Below are 19,514 nucleotides of genomic sequence, written 5' to 3'. Positions count from 1 at the left end.
AAAAATATTTTCCCTTTAACTTTGACATTGTCAGTAAAAGCTTGCTCTGTTATTGTAAGGTCATTTTAGGGCTCTTAATGTTGCTGTTGGAGCATTTGTTACTATACGACAGAGGGGGAAGGCAGGTGCGGATTCCTGGATCCCTTCCTGGGATAAATGTACTGTTGTTCCCCTCAACACCTCACTGTAATCTATAGAACTGTAATTTTGGAAAATATGCATTAAACTTATTTGAGCAGATTACGGATGCAAAACAAATCCTCCTAAAGTTTTGAAATATTTGGATCTGCCTTCTTAGTTTGGTTCTGTCTGTCTGACGGGTGCTATGGCTGAACTCAGTGTACTTTGGAAATGTGATGGTGGAAATCGTATTACATGATTTTCAATATACAAAGTAGGGAAAATAATACGGCTGCTTCCAAGGTTACTTTACCATTAACAGTTCTACAATTCACTTAGTGGGTCAAGCTGCTTATAGGAGTTCTTTGTCGAATGATTTCTTAGATCAAGAAAAACAAATGAAAGATAAATGATTTACCAACTTGGAAATCTGACTTTTTGTACAGTTTTCCCTGATTTGTTTCCGTCAGAGTTTGGAAAATCAGAGTTGTCTGTGGTCACCTAAAGCCCGGTCTCAGACACTCCTTGTTTGCCAGATGCACCCGAGCACGAGTAAGCTCTGCTTTGCAAAGGCTAATGTAGCAGACATTACTCTTTTGCATTTTGCTTGCTCTATCACTAGGGATGGGAATCGAAAACCGGTTCTTGTTGAGAACCTGTTCCCAGTGTTTCAATTCCTTGGAATCGTTTGGCGATTTTGCAAACGATTCCCTTATCGATTCCAGTGGGCGCGAATGACGTCACCACGCAACATTGCGTGGCGAGTCCAGCGCAGCCAGCAGTCAACAGTAAACATGGTGCCCAAGCGGTACAAACGCTCGAAAGTTTGGTTACACATCCCTAAAAAAGACGACAACAGGGCAACTTGCAAAGTGAATATTTCACCAAAGGGAGGAAATACTACCAACATGCAATAACTATGAATGAATGTCGCGTTTTCGATCTGCTCTGTACTAACGTTGGTGAATCTGAACCCAGCAACGTTAGCAACGTTAGCATGTCCTCGGCTAACACTGCAGGTAACTAACTAACTAACAAACACTGCCTATCATGTTAGCGCCATTTGCCTCATTGTAAAAGCTGCTGTTAGTAACGGTTAAGGTTAAATGAATACCTTCTCATGCATTACATTTAGATGAAATCATGAGAGACAGAGCCTGACTGGCTCAGAGCCAGAGGCCCAGTTCACCTCTACCTCCAGCTTCTCCTTTCACCAGAGCAGGAAGAGTTAAATTACCCAGGCCATGATAGACCAATGTGGACCTCACCGTTGTTGGGTTTGTAAGGTCATGACTCGTGTTACTTCTGAACTAAACAAAGTTGATGCTAATCGACCGGTTTGTTGTCCTTTTTCTCCAAATGAGAATCGATAAGGGAACCGAATCGTTAAGCAGAATCGAAAATGGAATTGGAATCGTAAAAATCTTATCAATTCCCATCCCTATCTATCACATTGTGTTATGTGTTCCCACACATCTGTGAAAACGTGAAGTCTATCCATAAATAAAATCATCTGAACTTGAGAATTTTCAACTAATATCAAGAAGTTTGGTTTATGATACAAGATACTTGGTTAAATCAAAAAGTTGGGTTCCACTAAAAAGTCTTTGTTTTGTGCCAAATTTACTTTAACACAAAACAGGAGGTTTGATGTTTTACTTGAGTCAGACGTTTCATCAGAGACATCAGAATATCTGCAGGTATGTGATTTAACCCTCTGGGGTCTAAGGCCTTTTCAGAGACTTTGAGGCAGTTGTCACCACCTTGACATTTTCAAGTATTTCAACTAACTGTAAACATCTATGCAAAAGTGACACATATGGTTGTATTCTGAAAAGCCTAACAAAAAACAATATGAGAGTGAAGTGAATGTAATACAAACAAGTTTTATTTAAATTGAGGGGAAACACAACTGTACAAAAAAACAAGTTTTAGAGGTCTTCAAACAGTGCAAGAAAACGCACTATAAATATATCTAGCCAAGACTTTTGAAGGTTGAACCTTGTAAACAAAAGTGTTGGCTGCATAAAAGTAAAAAGTGCAGTCAGAAATGTTTTTTTGTTTTCACACAAACTGTAAAAAAGTTTTTGTAACTCCAGTCAGTGTCTCTGAGCATTGAATACTAATTAGATGGGTGTGTAACACCCCTGATTCCCCCCACCCCCCTGTCACTCTCCATGTGATAATTGTCTGTCACTGGCAGGACATTGCTGCCTTCCCCCACATGCTGGCTGAATGGGGCGTGTTCTCACCTGTGAATAGCCACTCAATCACCTGGTACTTTACATGTGAATAGCGATAGGTGTGGCCGAGGAAGCTGCTACAGTCAGAGAGTACAGAAAATCCAAAGATTTCTGTTCACTCTCTTTAAAAAGGGCCAGCTATATAATTTATTTTAAAATATATATATATTTGAAAACTTGAAGTTTCAAGGTTTTTAATGGTGTCACTTATATGTTTCAATGACAAAAACTCACAGAGTTACAGATGTGTTTTTGGAGATGTGTCAAAAATGCCCACCGGTGGGCATTAGACCCCAGAGTGTTAAACCCATTGTGAAATAGTCAGAATTAAAAAAAAAACATTTAAATAAACCACTAAATGAATTTACCAAATAAAACAAACCGCTGTCCTTAAGATGATCGATTGACCTGCGTCCACGTTGCCTGGTAACCTTCAGCCTAAAGAGTCGGTGACTGCTGGTAACTATGACAGTTGTTGGAAAATTGGAAGAAGCCTCTTAGATGTCCTTGTCAATGCGTTTTAGTGATGGGATACCCGATTCCTTTTACTGACTCGAGTTTGTATGAGTCACTCACTAAAGTGAATCGGGTTTTTGAGTCACTTGAATCAGTCATCCAGAATGTGCTCCACAGAATGTACAAACAATTTCCAAACCAGGGACGTTGCTGGGCATACAGCTGTACAGGGGCACAGGCCCCCCAGAACCCCACCACCAACACCGCCTTACTGTCTACAGAAAATGAGCCTGTACTGGATGTATAAGAACATTTATTCAAATGTGCACGAACCTCAACAGGTTTAACAGAGCTACAGGCTATCTAAGCAAATAAAAACACTTGAGTTCAGCCATTTAGCTTTTCAATTCCTCCTTCTGTAGCTCAAACATAATCAAGTCAGCCTTTTACAAGAAGCGATATTACTAAAAAACACAGTATGCAGAGTGTTACAATTTTCAACAGATACAAAACAATGAACAATATTTCAGTCCAGGTACTGAACATGTTTTGATCTTACTGTAGCACAATAAATAAATACTTCTGCAAGATATTGCAAAATAAAAAGTCAAAATCTTAAATTAAGAGCACCTGATATGTTCTGATAACTTATTCCCCTGATTGAGTAGTTTTTTAAACTAGCCTACCCACATTTTACCCATTTATAACGCCTAAGATAGTTTAGTAAAAATGCAATAATAGGCAGAATAGAATATTGTCTCGCGTTTGTCATGTGCCATGGAACCAGACACTGTTTATTTGGTGTAAGAAATGACAGTGGCCTATAGGTAGGCCGCTGAACATGCACAGACTCACCCAACACCTGCGAATACAGCCTCTTCCCTTCACTCTTTGGTAGACCTCTGCAGCTTTGGCTAAAGTAGGTTACGTGGTTGAAATAGGGAAAATATATCAGTCGTAGTAGTCTGAAGGATGCAGGGGTGGAGCAGTGATTTTAAATGTGGGGGTGTTACATGAGCGCCACATCAAGCCCATAGACACAATGCTGAAGTTGGCATCCGATTCGCGAATTAAATGGATGGGCATAAAGGGTAATTTCACTGCATTTTGATCGCCCTAAACTAGGTCCTGTATTGAAACTACAATAGTTACACTGCTCAAATCTGGATGGAATTATTCTAAAGAGGCTATAGATTCATTAAAACCTTGTTTGGGATTTGTGAAACCTTTTTCTGATTTGTGAAAATGCAGAACAGGGTCATTTTACTGCATTTTGATCACCCTAAACTAGGTCCTGTATGGAAACTACAATAGTTAGACTGCTCAAACCTGGATGGAATTATTCTAAAGAGGGTACAGAGTCTTTAAAACACATTTTATGATTTGTTAAAACTTTATTTGGTCATTGAAAATTCAAAAAGGTGAAATCATCTTGCTGTAAAAGTGGGGGTGTCGAAACACCCCCATCCCCCACGGGTGCAACGCCCATGGAAAGATGTATATGGGAATAATTTACAGGGGCACAACGCATGTTTACAGGGGCCCGTGCCCCGGTAAAAAGTGTCTGGTGACGATTTTGTCGGGAGTGATTCTATTGGTTCAGAAGGTACTCCCTTCAAACACAGAGTTCTCTGGCTCCCTTCGGTTCAGATCTTTGTGGTACAGGTGTTTGGGGTCATAAACCATTGGGTGCTGTTCCACGGTGCAGATCAGCTTCTCCTCGCCATTAGTGATGCTGACCTGTTGCTAACTAGCTTGTCAACAGGAAGCAGCGTGTTCATTTCAACCAATAAGAACGGGACGCCGCCGCGAAATGTTGTCCAGATAGAGACAGCGCGGGCGGTTTTATAAGGGGTCGGCGTCATCGCTGGACGGAGTGACATCGCTTTTCCAACAACTGTCGCAGTTACATCAGTTACCACCAACTCTTTAGGCTGAAGGTTGCCAGGCAACGTGGACGCAGGTTAAACCGAAACACCGGCCCTCTCCCGTCACCCAAAGACATGTCTTCTAGGTTAATTGGTGACTCTTAACTGACCATAGAAGCGAATACATGGTCGTTTTTCTCAGTGTACATCCTGTGATGGACTGGCGACCCAACCAGGGTGCGCCCTGCCTCTGCAGCTGGGACAGGCTCCAGCCCCCCTGGGACAGGCTCCAGCCCCCTGGGACAGGCTCCAGCCCCCCTGGGACAGGCTCCAGCCCCCTGGGACAGGCTGCAGCCCCCCTGGGACAGGCTCCAGCCCCCTGTGACAGGCTCCAGCCCCCTGGGACAGACTCCAGCCCCCCTGTGACAGGCTCCAGCCCCCTGAACGGCTCCAGCCCCCCTGGGACAGACTCCAGCCCCCCTGTGACAGGCTCCAGCCCCCTGAACGGCTCCAGCCCCCCTGGGACAGGCTCCAGCCCCCCTGTGACAGGCTCCAGCCCCTCTGGAACAGGTTCCAGCCCCCCTGGGACAGGCTCCAGTCCCCCTTTGACAGGCTCCAGCCCCCCTGGGACAGGCTCCAGCCTCCCTGGGACAGGCTCCAGCCCCCCCTGTGACAGGCTCCAGCCCCCCTGTTCAGAGGCTACAGAAAATGGATGGAGGACGATGATACATTCATTTGTCAGTTTTATTGTCATGTATCTGAACATTTCTGGAAAGGAAAAATAAAAAAATCACAATCATCTTAACGACAGCAGTTTGTTTTATTTGGTAAATGCATTTAGTGGTTTATTTAAATGTTTTTTAAATAAAAGATCAGTGCGAGCATGTAAACTCCACACAGAAAGGACGCCGTGGTTGAAACGAGGAACCCTTTGCTGTGAGGCGGCAATGCCAACCACACCACCACTTACCGATATACAGAAGTGAAAAATATTTATTGATTTTTTTTTTTTTTTTTTTTTTTTTTTTTTTATCTTTCATCTATGAAAATCAAACTGATCAGTTATCAGAAATCCATTAAATACTTTCTCTTGCAGTAACATAACCTCTATTTCAGCACTCAAGATAAAAAACAAAACATAACCGTTACATGATGAGGTGAAGGCAATGTGAAAGTTAATTGTTCATTTCATGCCTTCTGAATCCAAATTGCCTGGTCTCACAGATGACTGAATGCTTCACACCACACTTCCACTGTTTCAGTCAGTTGCAGGTCAGGTTAGACAAGCATTCACAATTATTTCAACACATCATTGGTAATCGTCAATAAAGGCTTTAAAATCTTGGCTTTGGTCCTGAATGAATGCTTGGGTGGCAGATGAGATGACACCTTCATGCTTAATGCTGTGTCTCTGGCATGAGGCCGACACTTAAAAAAAGAATAAAAAAGAGGGAGAAGTAAGCTCATATTTGTGGTTTGAAGCTTTTTTTTTTTACAAGGTAGCTCTTTGCAATGATTTCGCAGTGTGAGTCATGCAGGAAAACTAATGAGATTCCTTCAACAAGAAAAACACCAGTGCTGGAAATCTTCTAAACACACTGATACTGTGTTGTTGCCTGAGGATGACTTAAATCATAATCCCTATTTCACTGATTTTAAAAGTAGATAAAAAGAACCTTGTTCATGATTCAAGAATGAAACATACTGTCCATCCATCCATCCATTATCTTCCTATGAAACATACTGTATCTGTTTCAAAAAGCCCCAAAAAGGCTACATTCTTGTGAAAGCATGATGACAAAGTCCCCACATACAAGCTGCCCTGTTTGTGCCCCTGAACCCATGGAATATGTTCTCCTGCCACCTCAAAGAGTCATTTTCACCTACTCCTAAAGAAATAAAAAGACATTTATCTCTGCTGCAGAGGGAGACTATGCTTCTATGAACAGCCAAAGTTCTCCAGAAATCACAATCAGAGTCCTGCAGTTCAGGCCTTCATGTAAAAAACACAAAAAATGTTCTGAGGCCGCCTGCTCGGAGAGGTCCACACCACATCCTCCTAATAGATAGTTTTGTCCTGGTTTATGTCCAGTGGAGGAGATGCAATAAGATGAGAAGAGAAGATGAGAAGAGCGAACGTGACAGGGAGATGGCTGACGCCCCACCACACTCTGTAGCATCCTCCTGTTGGACAATTTGGATATTTTTTTTTACTAACAGGTACACAGAAATTTACATTAAAGTACTACTTAGCAGTTATCAGTATCAGTATACAGCACAGGGAGACTTTGTTGGCTAAACGAATATCTTTGACTAGTTTTGTTCTCTTAGTTATATCACGCCTCCTTTGTTGACATTGTGGAGCCTTCACTGTGTAAAATGTTGTTTGAAAGTCAAAGCCAGCCTCAGCACTGACCTTTGGATGGTAGGCGTGGCAGGACTCTGGACGCCGCCGCACCTTTTGAGATTTCATCCTGTTGCACTTCACTGTTGCATTATGTTCACAGATGTTAAGGAAGACAAACATCTGGCTGCTGATGACTGAGGTTAGGTTTTTTTTTTGTAATGAAAAGTTACAAAAGGTTTAAAGGGACACTATGTAATATATTAAGTCATTTATTAGCTCAAATCAACATATTCATTCATAAATTAGTCCTCATTGGTGTAAAATTATCTCTGTCAAAAATCTCACTTATCCTCCTGAGTGAAGAATAACTTGTCTGTATCTACATAGAGCGGGCAAGCTCTATGGAGGCTGCCATGTCCTTCCGGTCTATAAAAAACGACGAAGTGCCGAGAGGGACATAAAGCACTTCGAATCGCGTTTTCCCCAACGCCAGGCCAGCAAGCGGAAATGACGTCATTTTGACGTCACGTTCGCCGAATGGCTTATTACTGGCGCTAATGGTAAATAGATTTTATCTCGTAAATTATCCCACTAATAATGCATTGATTGTTACCAAACTTCTGCCGTAGTACACATAGGCTCTTAACTTACAAAACGAGGCATTAGAAAGTTTGTAAGTTTACCGGGAGTTTATTTAAAAGAACACTTTCCAGATAGCAACTACACACTGCTGCTAACGCTAACGCTGGGTCGACGTCACTTCCGGTAACTCCCGGAATATGACTAATTGCATTGTTTGCACACCAAAGGCTATGTCAACTTATGTTATCTGTCATTTGTATTTATAGTGTTACTGTATGTGTGTTATGTAATCCTTTGTACTCTGTGTCTTGATGTCTTTTTGTTTGTATGGACCTTGAGTCTGAAGCTATAGCTTCTTGAATCTTGACACATACCGCCTGCCGTAGTTCAAGAAGTTGCAACGCATTTTTGAAAACGCGAGGCGCTAGAGAGCAAATTCATTCGACTTTGCAAAATAAAATTGTACCACTAGATGGGGGAAGAAATTACATAGTGTCCCTTTAATGTACCTACACAAGCATGAAAAAGAGACGGAAGTGTTACATGGATTCTTTCTCTTGTCCTGCCTGCAGTGACTGTGTCTGTCTGCTTCCAGCAGGGTGCAGTCTTAGTGAAGGATATATTTGATCTCTTTGGGCTCCAGCAGGATGGGTCCATATTGACGAGAGCAGTCACAGGATGCTTGTGTCACAACCAGAACCAAGTTACTGTCAGGGATCTGCTGCACCACGAACATCCTGAAACGGAAGTAAGATGCAGTTAGTCTTCAGTTTACACTCAACTCATAAGACTCAAGTCACTTCATTCAATCTTAAAAGTCTCAGTAGTATTGTCAAAGCTTTTTTCAATAATATGTATGGCAGTCTGGCTTTTCATTAAATTTGTGACTCATATTCTACATCATATGAATGAATCAGAGAGTAAGCATCGGAGAACTCTTAAAGTGTAACGATAGAGGAATTCTACTCTGATGCTCAACAGAATAAAAAGGAGTTTATGTACAATAAGAATCAATGGAAGTAGTCAGTGACACTTTAGTCCCTTTCACACTGCCGAATAACCCGCGTTTAATTCGCGAATTTAGCGTGTCCGCTGTTGTGTTCACACTGCCGACCCGGGCTGCCGCGTCAACTCGACTCGCCTTTCGACCCGCGTCGGACCCTAGTCTTTTTGCCGAGCCGAGTTTGATGTGAACACAATCGACGCGGGTCGGACGTGGACGTGGCGTGAGGAGTTTAAAAAACAGAATGGACAGCTGATTCAGAACAACAGCGACAGGTGAGGACAAGTTTTACTCTGTTTTAGCCTACATCAAGTTGGAGACATTTCTGAAGATGGCCAACTGGGGAGACATGGAGGTCCGCGAGCTCCTCAGCCTCCGAGCAGAGGACGTTATTTACCGCCACATTTCGGGGACGGTGAAAGATGGACTTCTGCTGGAAGGGCTGGCGAGAAAGATGGGAGAGCGCGGTTTCCCACGCACCGTAAAGTAACATCTCCATGAACTGCATTGCAAAAACGAGTTCTCAAGGTGTCCCGCCATCGTTTGTTTGAAAAATTTGATGCAGACAGGTGTATTTAACCCTACCTCCGACGCATGGCTTGTGCCTACGTCATTGTACACGCCCAGCATTTTATGTGTTTCGTGTGACGCTCTGCCACTAGGCAACTCCCCCTGAACTCGGCTTCAGGCGACACGGGTCACCCTGACACGGGTCACCCTGACACGCCAAGCGTTCACATTGCTCGACGCGGGTCGAAGGTGCAATTTGGACACGCTAAGGTAGCGGGTCTCAGTGTGAAAGGGGCTAATGTAAACAACAGTATGTAGTCACTGCAAAAGCAAATTGTGGTGATCTGTGTCTTGTGTGTCTTTTGGTTCTCGTCTGGGTTTTGTCACTGTTTTCCTCAGCTCCACCCATCCACCAACCACTCTCCCCACAGTATTTAGCCTCCTTGAAGTTTCACAGCACTTGTCAGATCCTCTGCTCTCCTCAGGTTGTGGTTTTCTCTTCCCTGTTCATTCCTGTTTCTAGTTGTTTTGGTCAGTTCCTGGGTGGTGTTTTTTTTAGTGTTCTTTTGGTATTTAGCCTTTTATTTAAACATGGATAGTTTTCTTTTCATTTGACCTCCTATTTGAGCACCTGGGTCCTCCTTCCTCGCCACCCCTGACACAAATATGGGTTAGATCAGGGATGGGTAACTGGCGGCCCGGGGGCCGCACACGGCCCTCGTCCTCACTCAGTACGGCCCGCAAATAGATCAATAATAATTTAATACTAATATTAAAAAAATAATAATAATAATAATAATTGTAATTATACTGTTGACCGATAGAGGGCGCGCCATACGCAAAAAATAGGAGGGCACGGGCCGCTTTCCGCAACAGCGAATAGGAAAGTCAAGAGCCATGGCCACTAGCAGTGGCAAAAAGAGAAAACTTGACCGAGAAAATCGCATTTTTCAGCCGAAATGGGAAGAAGAGTACCTCTTCAGTTTTGTTCTTTGTTATGAAGGAGTTCAAATTCCTTTTTGCACTTTTTTTTAAGCAAATGTTTTGTCTTTGTTGCTTATTAAGGACGTGTTAAAATGCATTTATATAATAATAATAATAATAATAATAATATAATAATAATAAATGTATTTATATAGCACCTTTCATTCATAAAATGTAGCTCAAAGTGCTTTACAAATAAGATCAATATACAAAGTAAATAAAGTAAAACAACCACAAGAACAACAAAATAGAGCACAATAGAACATGTCACTCGGGGGGGCAGAGCGAGGAGGAAACAGACACAAACCAAAGACAAAGCACTAAAAATAGAAAAATGAATTTACCAATAAAATAGAGAAACAACAAATGCAATATACAAATAGTAATAATAATAATAATAGAATCCATAAAACTAGTAGAAGGCGAGGGTGTATAGATGTGTTTTTAGCTGCTTTTTAAAGTTTGTAATATCTGTTGACTGACGAATGTACACTGGTAGAAAGTTACAGATTTTTGGTACATAAAAACAGAAATCAGCTTCACCCGTCTTTTTATATTTCATCCTAGGAACACTTAATAAAGTAGCACCTGATGATCTTAGAGCTCGATTTGGAACATACTCCGTGAGTAGTTCTGAAATGTACGGAGGTGCTAATCTATTCAGAGATTTAAAAACCAATAAGAGAATCTTAAAATCTATTCTAAAATACACAGGGAGCCAGGGTAGTGAAGCTAGAACAGGTGTGATGTGTTCTCTCGTTTTAGTGCGGGTTAGGATTCTAGCAGCAGCATTCTGAACAAGCTGTAATCTGTCAGTAGTAGATTTTGGGAGCCCAGTAAATAGCGCATTACAGTACTCAAGTTGTGAGAAAACAAAAGCATGGATTAGTTTCTTAGCATCCTTCTGTTTGAGGAATGGTCTAACCCGTCTAATATTTCGTAAGTGATAGAATGCTGTTCTTGTAACATTTCCAATGTGAGGTTTAAAAGTTAATTTGGAGTCTAGAATTACACCCAAATTTCTAATTCCATCCTTCACTTGCATAGACACATTTCCAAGTTGGTTCAAAACCTTTGATTTATCTGCTAGGTTGCCAATTATAAGAATTTCTGTTTTTTCTTCATTCAATTTTAGGAAGTTTCTATTCATCCAGTTAGTGATGCTGTTCAAGCAGGATGTTAGTTTGTCTAGAGCTTGTATCATTTTGCACAACAGAGATATAGAGTTGTGTGTCATCTGCATAGCTATGATAACTGACTCCATGTTTTTTAATAATGTGTCCTAATGGTAGCATATAAAGAGAGAACAGTAGAGGACCCAGTACTGAACCTTGAGGGACACCATCATTTATATCATAAACATTGGATCTATGCTTGGCCAGACTAATAAAGAACTTTCTTCCTCTAAGATACGATTTGAACCACTGTAGGACTGTTCCCGAAAGGCCTACCCAATTTTCAAGTTGATCTATAAGAATGTCGAGGTCTACCGTGTCAAAAGCTGCACTGAGATCTAAGACAAGGAGGACAGGTTTCTATCCGCATTAACTCTGAGATCATTTACTATTCTGACGAGTGCTGTTTCAGTGCTGTGACCTGATCTGAAACCTGATTGGAATTTATCAAACACCTCATTATTTTTTAAAAATTAATTTACTTGTGCAAACACGACTTTTTCTAGGATTTTACTAAGGAATAGTAAATTTGAGATGGGTCTGAAATTATTTAAAACTGATGAGTCAAGGTTGTGTATTATTTAAAATGTTAGTGAAATCATTAGCAGTTGATGCCTTGAGGTACCGTTTCTTTTTTAAATTAAATTCTCTTATTTAAATGGAGTGATACTGTAAAAAATACACAATAGTGATCTGAGACTGCAACATTTAAAATGTCATCAATGTCTAAGTGCAGATTTCTTGACATCACTAGATCTAAAGTATGTCCTCTGTTGTGTGTATGCAGAAAATAGTTGTATGTTGGTGCAATAAACATACAGATATAAATTCATATAAAATGTGTTCTTATTGAGAATCATTTGTAGCGTCTTTCATATCCAATAATTCGAACTGCGTGGTCATGTGGCCCTCCAATGATAGTGCTGAAAAAATGTTGGACCTCTTCATCATGGAAGTTGCCCATCCCTGGGTTAGATGCTCCAAAACTGGTTAAAACTAAGTACTGTGATGTGAGAATTGAATTATTAATATCTTGTAATATTAATCAATATTTAACTGATATTTAATGAATGTTCAACATTAATTTGTGTGTTACTTCGCATTGTGCCCTCACCTTTGTTCCCATGATGGTCAGAGTGGGAATTAGGTTGAACTCAAAAATGACTGAGACCTAAATTATGTTTAACTATTAACATTTCAAAGATTTCCAAAGCCACCCCATCTGATTGGTCTACTGTTCATTCTGCGGCAGGGCAACAAACCCAACCAAAGGATTCCTTAAACAGGCAGTATGACCTCTATACAGCCAGGTTTTCAACATCATGAAGTCAGTTTTGGCTTACAGGAAGACAGTGAAAACAGTGAAAAGGCCCAAATCCACAGAAAAACTGTTACAAGATCTCAAACTACCTTAGAAATAAAAGTCCCCACACCAAGTACCTATCTGAAGCTGCGTGTCACTTTCTTTAAAAGCTTACTTGCGCTACCTTTAGTGAGTAAAATGTTCCATTTTGTGTCACCATATAAGGGTAAATACCTTGTGTCGTCATTAGAACAATCAAGCCCAGAACAAACAAACACATTTCTGTGTTTTCCACATAAGGCATCAAATAAAAAAAATGAAACAAATTAAGCTTCAATCCATGTGGCAATACAGTGTTTCATGTCTCAAATGCATCAAATTCAAGTCACTGATGTTAGCCTACAGAGTCCTTAATGGAACGGCTACTTGAATGCTCTTACAAAGGCTTAAAGGGATAGTTCGCCTCTTTTGACATGAAGCTGTGTGACATCCCATATTAGCAATATCATTTATGAACATTGACTTACCTCCCGCTGCGTCCTGTGAGCCGAGTTCCAGCCTCGTTTTGGCGTTGACGAAGGTAGTCCGGCTAGTTGGCTAAGGTCCCGAAAATAAAGTGTCTTGCTTCTCAAAACAATATGCGTTCAAAAGAGCAATACATTTGCATCACAAAATCCTCCCTACAGAAAAAGTCAGACCTCACAATTGCTTGGCGCTATTTTTGCCTCCCTTCATATCAATGGGTTCAGCCACCTAGCGATAGCCGCACCTGTTACGGTGTTTGCTGCTCGGTCTGCACGGTCTACACAGCCTGTAGTGATATGACGGAAGAGAGAAAATAGCGCCAAGCGATGTGAGGTCTGACTTTTTCTGGAGTAACAATTTTGTGATGCAAATGTATTACTCTTTTGAACGCATATTGCTTTGAGAAGCAAGATGCTTTATTTTCGCGACCCTAGCAAACTAGCCGGCCTACCTTCGTCAACGCCAAAAAGAGGCTGGAACTCGGCTCACAGGACGCAGCGGGGAGTAAGAAAATGTTCATAAATGATATTGCTAATATGGGATGTCATACAACTTCATGTCAAAAGAGGCGAACTATCCCTTTAAGTCCCAACTCTGTCTCTCTGGTCGTCACAGGATTGTCGTCCAGCAGTGCCTACACCACGCTGAAGACAATCCAGACTCTTTTCATGTGTAGTTCCATGATGGTGGAATGACCTGCCGAGCTCTACCAGAACAGGGGCGTCCCTGAATATCTTCAAGAACCTCTTGCAGACCCAGCTCTTCAGAGAGCATCTCCTATCCTGCATTGACCCTGTACTTCCCTACCCCCTCTACTGCACTTTATCTTTCTCTACTTCCCTCTATGCCTGCACTCTATCTCTACCCTGTCACCTCTGACAGAGTCTGACCAGTGGCTTCCTTCTATGTAGCTTACTGTTAGTTTTGATGTTAGCTGTAATGTTATATATTTTTTCAATTGTAAGTCGCTTTGGATAAAAGCGTCTGCTAAATGCATAAACATGAACATAAATACTTCATTTCAGAAGCAATGAATCCTGGTGGCCTCCTCTCAACAGGAGAAATTTTACGGCTGGTTGCTGTGTCCCTGACTATTGAATAATGCAATCACAGAACCTGGTCATAAACAAGAATGAGGGACCCTGTTGAAGGTGATCACCCATTGAAATACTTGTTGCTGATTCAGCAAAATGCAGCCTGAAAGGAGAACTTGTTCCTTCAAAGCAAGCATGTTTAATGTTTTTGTGTTTCTGTGTCGTACTTCTGGCAGCGTCCACACTTGATGAGGCTGTTGGCCTCTCTGACAGATGGGTCGTATATGAAGCCGGGGTAAGCGGTGTCACAGGGCACCAGCGCATCCACTTTCTTCTGCTTATGAGCTGAGAAGGAAACACACACACACACACACAATATTTCTAGTGTTGAACCTGACAACTTTTCCAGTTTTTAACCTGTTCAAGGATAAGACCGGTTTTTTGACATTGGGCCCTTGATTTCACATTATAACATGATGTTCTACTCACCCCTGCTTGTTGTTGGTCATTTGGAGCTGTTCCGAAGATATTCGCGAGGCGTCTGGCTGCTCTCTTGAGATATTCGGCCATGAAACGGTTTCCTATGGGCAAGCTTATACAGGCACAAACTATGCTGTTTATAATTTATAAATTACTGTACACTAGCACTGATAACGTGGAGGTGCGTCGCTTACTTAAAAAAATCCGGGTTACTAATTTTGAATTTTAGCCGAATGAATAAATAGGCAGCAGGTCTGTGGGCTGTCTGTGGTAGTAGCACGACGATGACGTCAGTAACACCCACTTTACGACAAAAAAAATCAAAATTACAGTAACCCGGATTTTTTTAAGTAAGCGACGCACCTCCACGTTATCAGTGCTAATGTACAGTAATTAATAAATTATAAACAGCATAGTTTGTGCCTGTATTAGCTTGCCCATAGGAAACCGTTTCATGGCCGAATATCTCAAGATTGCAGCCAGACGCCTCTCGAATATCTTCGGAACAGCTCCAAATGTTCAACAACAAGCAGGGGTGAGTAGAACATCATGTTATAATGTGAAATCAAGGGCCCAATGTCAAAAAACCGGTCTTATCCTTTCAGCCCCAAGAGTGTTTCTCGGGTGGTCCCCAGATGCCCCCCTCCCGCCCACGGTTAAATGCGGTGTCGAGTTGAGAGGTGGTCATCTCACTTATCGTCATGCTTCTGTTTCGGTGGGACTGTTTCTCTTTCACAGATACAAACACACACACACACACACACACAGAAGCAGAAATGTTGTACTCACACGTGTGGTAGCCAGCTTTGGCTGAACGGATGAAGATGGATCACAGTAAGCACACAGAGAAACAGCGAGATGATGGTGGAGAGATGATGATGGCAGCCGTTCAAAATGAGACATAAAGCAGTGATATTGTGAATGATGCATGGGAACACATACACCTGTTCTCAGCCTCTATGGACACAAACAAACTTTCCTTATGGTTTGAATCCATCCTTTTTTCACCTCTTTTGAGCTGAGTGTTAGCAGAAAGTAGTGCTCATGGGACAGAAACTATTTATTTCATTTCATTCCATTGCAAAGAGAGTGCATATAGTACACAAAGTGAGTGATTTTAAATAATTCTCCAGTCATAGTAGCAGCTCTGTGTGTATAGGTACAGCTCAAGATGATCCCACTGACAATGTCAACATGGAATTTAATTTCTTTTATTGTGAGGGGAGCGCTTTTCACTTCTAAGGCTCTCTTTCAAATTTCCACAGGGACTGGCTCACAATAGAAGCTGTCTTTACTGACACTGCACTCAGCATTTCATACTCCTTCAGTTATCATGGCAACCAAAAATGTATGGACATAGTGTTAGTAATTAGCTCATTTATTTTTATATTCATTATCATTATGTTTCTATTATCATTTTAAATATTGTAATGTGGGTATTTTCATTAGTATGTCTACTAATCAAATATATCTAAATCCTAATCTGAATCCAAACACTACTATGTTATAGAATAGAATAGAGAATAGAAACATACTTTATTCATCCCCCAATGGGGGAATTTCAAATAATTATTTTTATAATTATATCCACACAAGGTGTGAACAATCTATATCTAATCTAAAATAAATGTGTTGTACCAAAATCATTGCAATCTATTTGATAGTTATGTTATTTATGATGTAATGTGGTAAACTGACAGACTTCACAGAACAATAAAGTATAGCTTAACATTTCACTGACTTTGTTATTCGACCCGTTTACGTCAAAACATTACAGATCTCAGCCTAACGATCGTCTTACCGTCCACAAAATAATCAGAGTGCCACAGACCGCAGAGGTTAAAGTCCAGCAGGAACCTGACAGGGAACACACAATTTAATCTTTCAATCTTTGAATTCAAACTTAAGAAGTTCAAATATTTGATTGTACCCACAGGGGATCTGAGTGGTGGAAAGCAGGCTTATCCATTTACTGTAGATAAGAGCAACTGTGATGTTATGTTATTTGCTAGATTATACTTATACAATAATATGATATATTAAAGAATAATCAAAGCATTGCTACTCACATACCAGCATCAGTTAGGACAAATTTGTGATAAAACAAATAATCCATGGGTGGCACTTACATCAGTGCGTTGGAGAAGAACCATCTCATCAAGGCCACGATGACGTAAAACGGCTACAGAAGATGAAAAAAACAGTAATGATTGAAAGTGATTTTTCTTTATGATTTAAAAACATTTTGAGGAGCATAACTGTAGTTTAGACATAAAGCGTTTTAATGAGGAAACATTGCAGATTCTTTAACTGTCCGTGATGATAAATGTGTGTCTTTAAACTCACACTGAGCAGAGGTCGAGCGCTGCTGGCGTGATGGTGGCTGTTCTTGCACATAGCCTGGTAGTCAAACAACGACACTCTGCAAACAAACATTCGGGTTAAGTTTAGTGATAGATGTAGTTCTTCACAAAGCTTTTAAAATGTATTAGAAAGTGGGTTCCTGAGGCAATCCTACTTTTTGAACATTCCCATCTTGATCAGTGATGCCATGATGGACCCGTCCACCTCACCGAAGAAACGACCAATCTGAAAAAACAGTATGAAGGGAGCTCAAAATATGGAACAGTTATGATGACAGGTAACAAGCAGGAAAATAACAACTGCATCCCATCTTTAACTTCAACATTCTCTCCCCCAACATGTCCCATTCTGCAGCTCTTTGTGTCACTTTTGAACATTTTCTGACACAGACAAATGCTGCACACAGCAGGCATCTTTTTACACGAACAGCAAACCGCTGGAGGAAAACAGCATTGTATAGTGCTGGCTCATGAACAGTTAATACATACTGCATAAGGTACTATGGCATGCATTAAATAACTTGGTTAATGTTAGGAAAACATCATGGTTAGGTGTTCAGTTGCAGATTAAAACATATTTCATTCCACAAAGGTTAGCAGACTTTTTTCGGTCTGTTGAAGAAAGACAGGAAGCAGAGAGGGGGGGGAATGACCCAGTAATGGGTCCTGAGCTAGGAATAACAGGCGAACAGGCGAATAACTTTGCAGTGAGCAATTTTGATCACCTCATAGCCTCATATACCTCAAGTTATTTAGTGGGCAGGAAGCATGTTAATACAAGCAGCGCTCAGACTAAAGCCAACATCTGTGTAATAGTCTTTTTTGATCCTGCTTCTGCCAACTTCTAGTTAACTGTAAGGGCGATTTTCTTGGATTCTCTGGCTCTGGCCCCGTTTTGACTGTCTGACTCTGCTCTCTGCCTCTGGCCCCTGCACCTGGATCTGTCTCGTCCCCTCCAAAGGGGGACGAGACAGAGGATTATTTAGTGAACAACTGCGAAGAGGATCTGTGTGAACATTAGGGATGGGAATTGATAAGATTTTTACGATTCCAATTCCATTTTCGATTCTGCTTAACGATTCGGTTCTTTATCGGTTCCCTTATCGATTCTCATTTGGAGAAAAAGGACAACAAACCGGTCGCTTAGCATCAACTTTGTTTAGTTTAGAAGTAACACGAGTCATGACCTTACAAACCCAACAAGGTGAGGTCCACATTGGTCTATCATGGCCTGGGTAATTTAACTCTTCCCTACTCTGGTGAAAGGAGAAGCTGGAGGTAGAGGCAAATGGTGCTAACATGATAGGCAGTGTTTGTTAGTTAGTTAGTTACCTGCAGTGTTAGCCGAGGACATGCTAACATTGCTAACGTTCCTGGGTTCAGATTCACCAACGTTAGTCCGGAGCAGATCGAAAACGCGACATTCATTCATAGTTATTGCATGTTGGTAGTATTTCCTCCCTTTATATTCACTTTACAAGTTGCCCTGTTGTCGTCTTTTTTAGGGATGTGTAATCAAACTTTCGAGCGTTTGTATTGCTTGGGCGCCATGTTTACTGTTGACTGCTGGCTGCACTGGACTCGCCACACAACGTTGCGTGGTAACGTCATTCGCGCCCACTGGAATCGATAAGGGAATCGTTTGCAAAATCGCCAAACGATTCCAAGGAATTGAAACACTGGGAACCGGTTCTCAACAAGAACTGGCTTTCGATGCCCATCCCTAGTAAACATTGGTTTTAGTTTCCCAGTCTTTCTAGTCTCTACTGAGAAACAGATGCTGTTGGTGGTGCTCAACATCATCTCAGTGACTGCATGTCAGACGTCAAGTCTGGGAACAACCTTCTTCATCAAGAGAGCATCCCAGCTTCATACTTCTCCTGCATGAGGGCCATCTGCTGTTCTGAGTTTGGAACCCCAAGGGTTGGTGCCCACATCATCGTTTTCCACATCCTGCTGTCACCTTCAGACTTTTATCAAACTCCTAAAAACGTACTTAGTTGTGCTCGACTAATTCTTTGGGTCCTAAAAATGATTACAATGACTGACTGCTCTGACAGCCTTTCACGCTAGTGGTTCCCAGTCTTTTTTTTAGTCAACTAAAAAAACCTGAGGCCCTCCTGTCAGTCTCGAAGCCACCCTTTGGGATACTATGGTGGGGAAATGTGTGTTTTAAAAAAACATTTTTGGGTTGTGCTCAAACTTTCAGCCAAAGCTTTCAGTTAGCATGTCACTACTGATTGGAGCTGATAACTGTGACTACAGCCGAGTTATTAAATGTGGGACTGAAAGAACAGATCTTAGGTCAGTGTAGTGTGTGTGTGTGTGTGTGTGTGTGTGTGTGTGTGTGTGAGAGTGAAAGGGCTCTTGGGATTGTTGGTATCTAAATAAGTTTTTGCAGGGTTGGAAACCAAAGCTGTGAACTGCGGTATCTCAGTCCAAGGGTACTTAAAGGCAGTTTCAGGCGAGTCAGGTGCACATCATTTTAGGGTTTACAAGCTTCTCTAGTGTTGCTTTAAAG

At 41.4% G+C, this 19,514-nt stretch overlaps 1 protein-coding gene across 1 annotated transcript in view; it reads right to left on the bottom strand.

The window, feature by feature from the left end:
* Nucleotides 1-8,223: 8,223 nt before the first annotated feature.
* Nucleotides 8,224-19,514, bottom strand: part of LOC142384554 (voltage-dependent calcium channel subunit alpha-2/delta-4-like) — a 100,785-nt gene continuing 89,494 nt past the window's right edge. The window contains exons 32-38 of the mRNA XM_075470855.1: nt 17,149-17,219; nt 16,977-17,052; nt 16,760-16,812; nt 16,432-16,487; nt 15,420-15,440; nt 14,378-14,495; nt 8,224-8,353 (exon numbers count right to left, since the gene is read on the bottom strand). Coding sequence (XP_075326970.1) covers nt 8,224-8,353; nt 14,378-14,495; nt 15,420-15,440; nt 16,432-16,487; nt 16,760-16,812; nt 16,977-17,052; nt 17,149-17,219 — 525 coding nt within the window. The remainder of the gene's footprint in view (nt 8,354-14,377; nt 14,496-15,419; nt 15,441-16,431; nt 16,488-16,759; nt 16,813-16,976; nt 17,053-17,148; nt 17,220-19,514) is intronic.

This window comes from Odontesthes bonariensis, chromosome 7 (genome assembly GCF_027942865.1).
Source record: "Odontesthes bonariensis isolate fOdoBon6 chromosome 7, fOdoBon6.hap1, whole genome shotgun sequence".
Lineage (NCBI taxonomy): Eukaryota > Metazoa > Chordata > Actinopteri > Atheriniformes > Atherinopsidae > Odontesthes > Odontesthes bonariensis.
The sequence above is the reverse complement of the archived record's forward strand: the minus strand, read 5'-3'. Positions and strand labels throughout refer to the sequence as shown.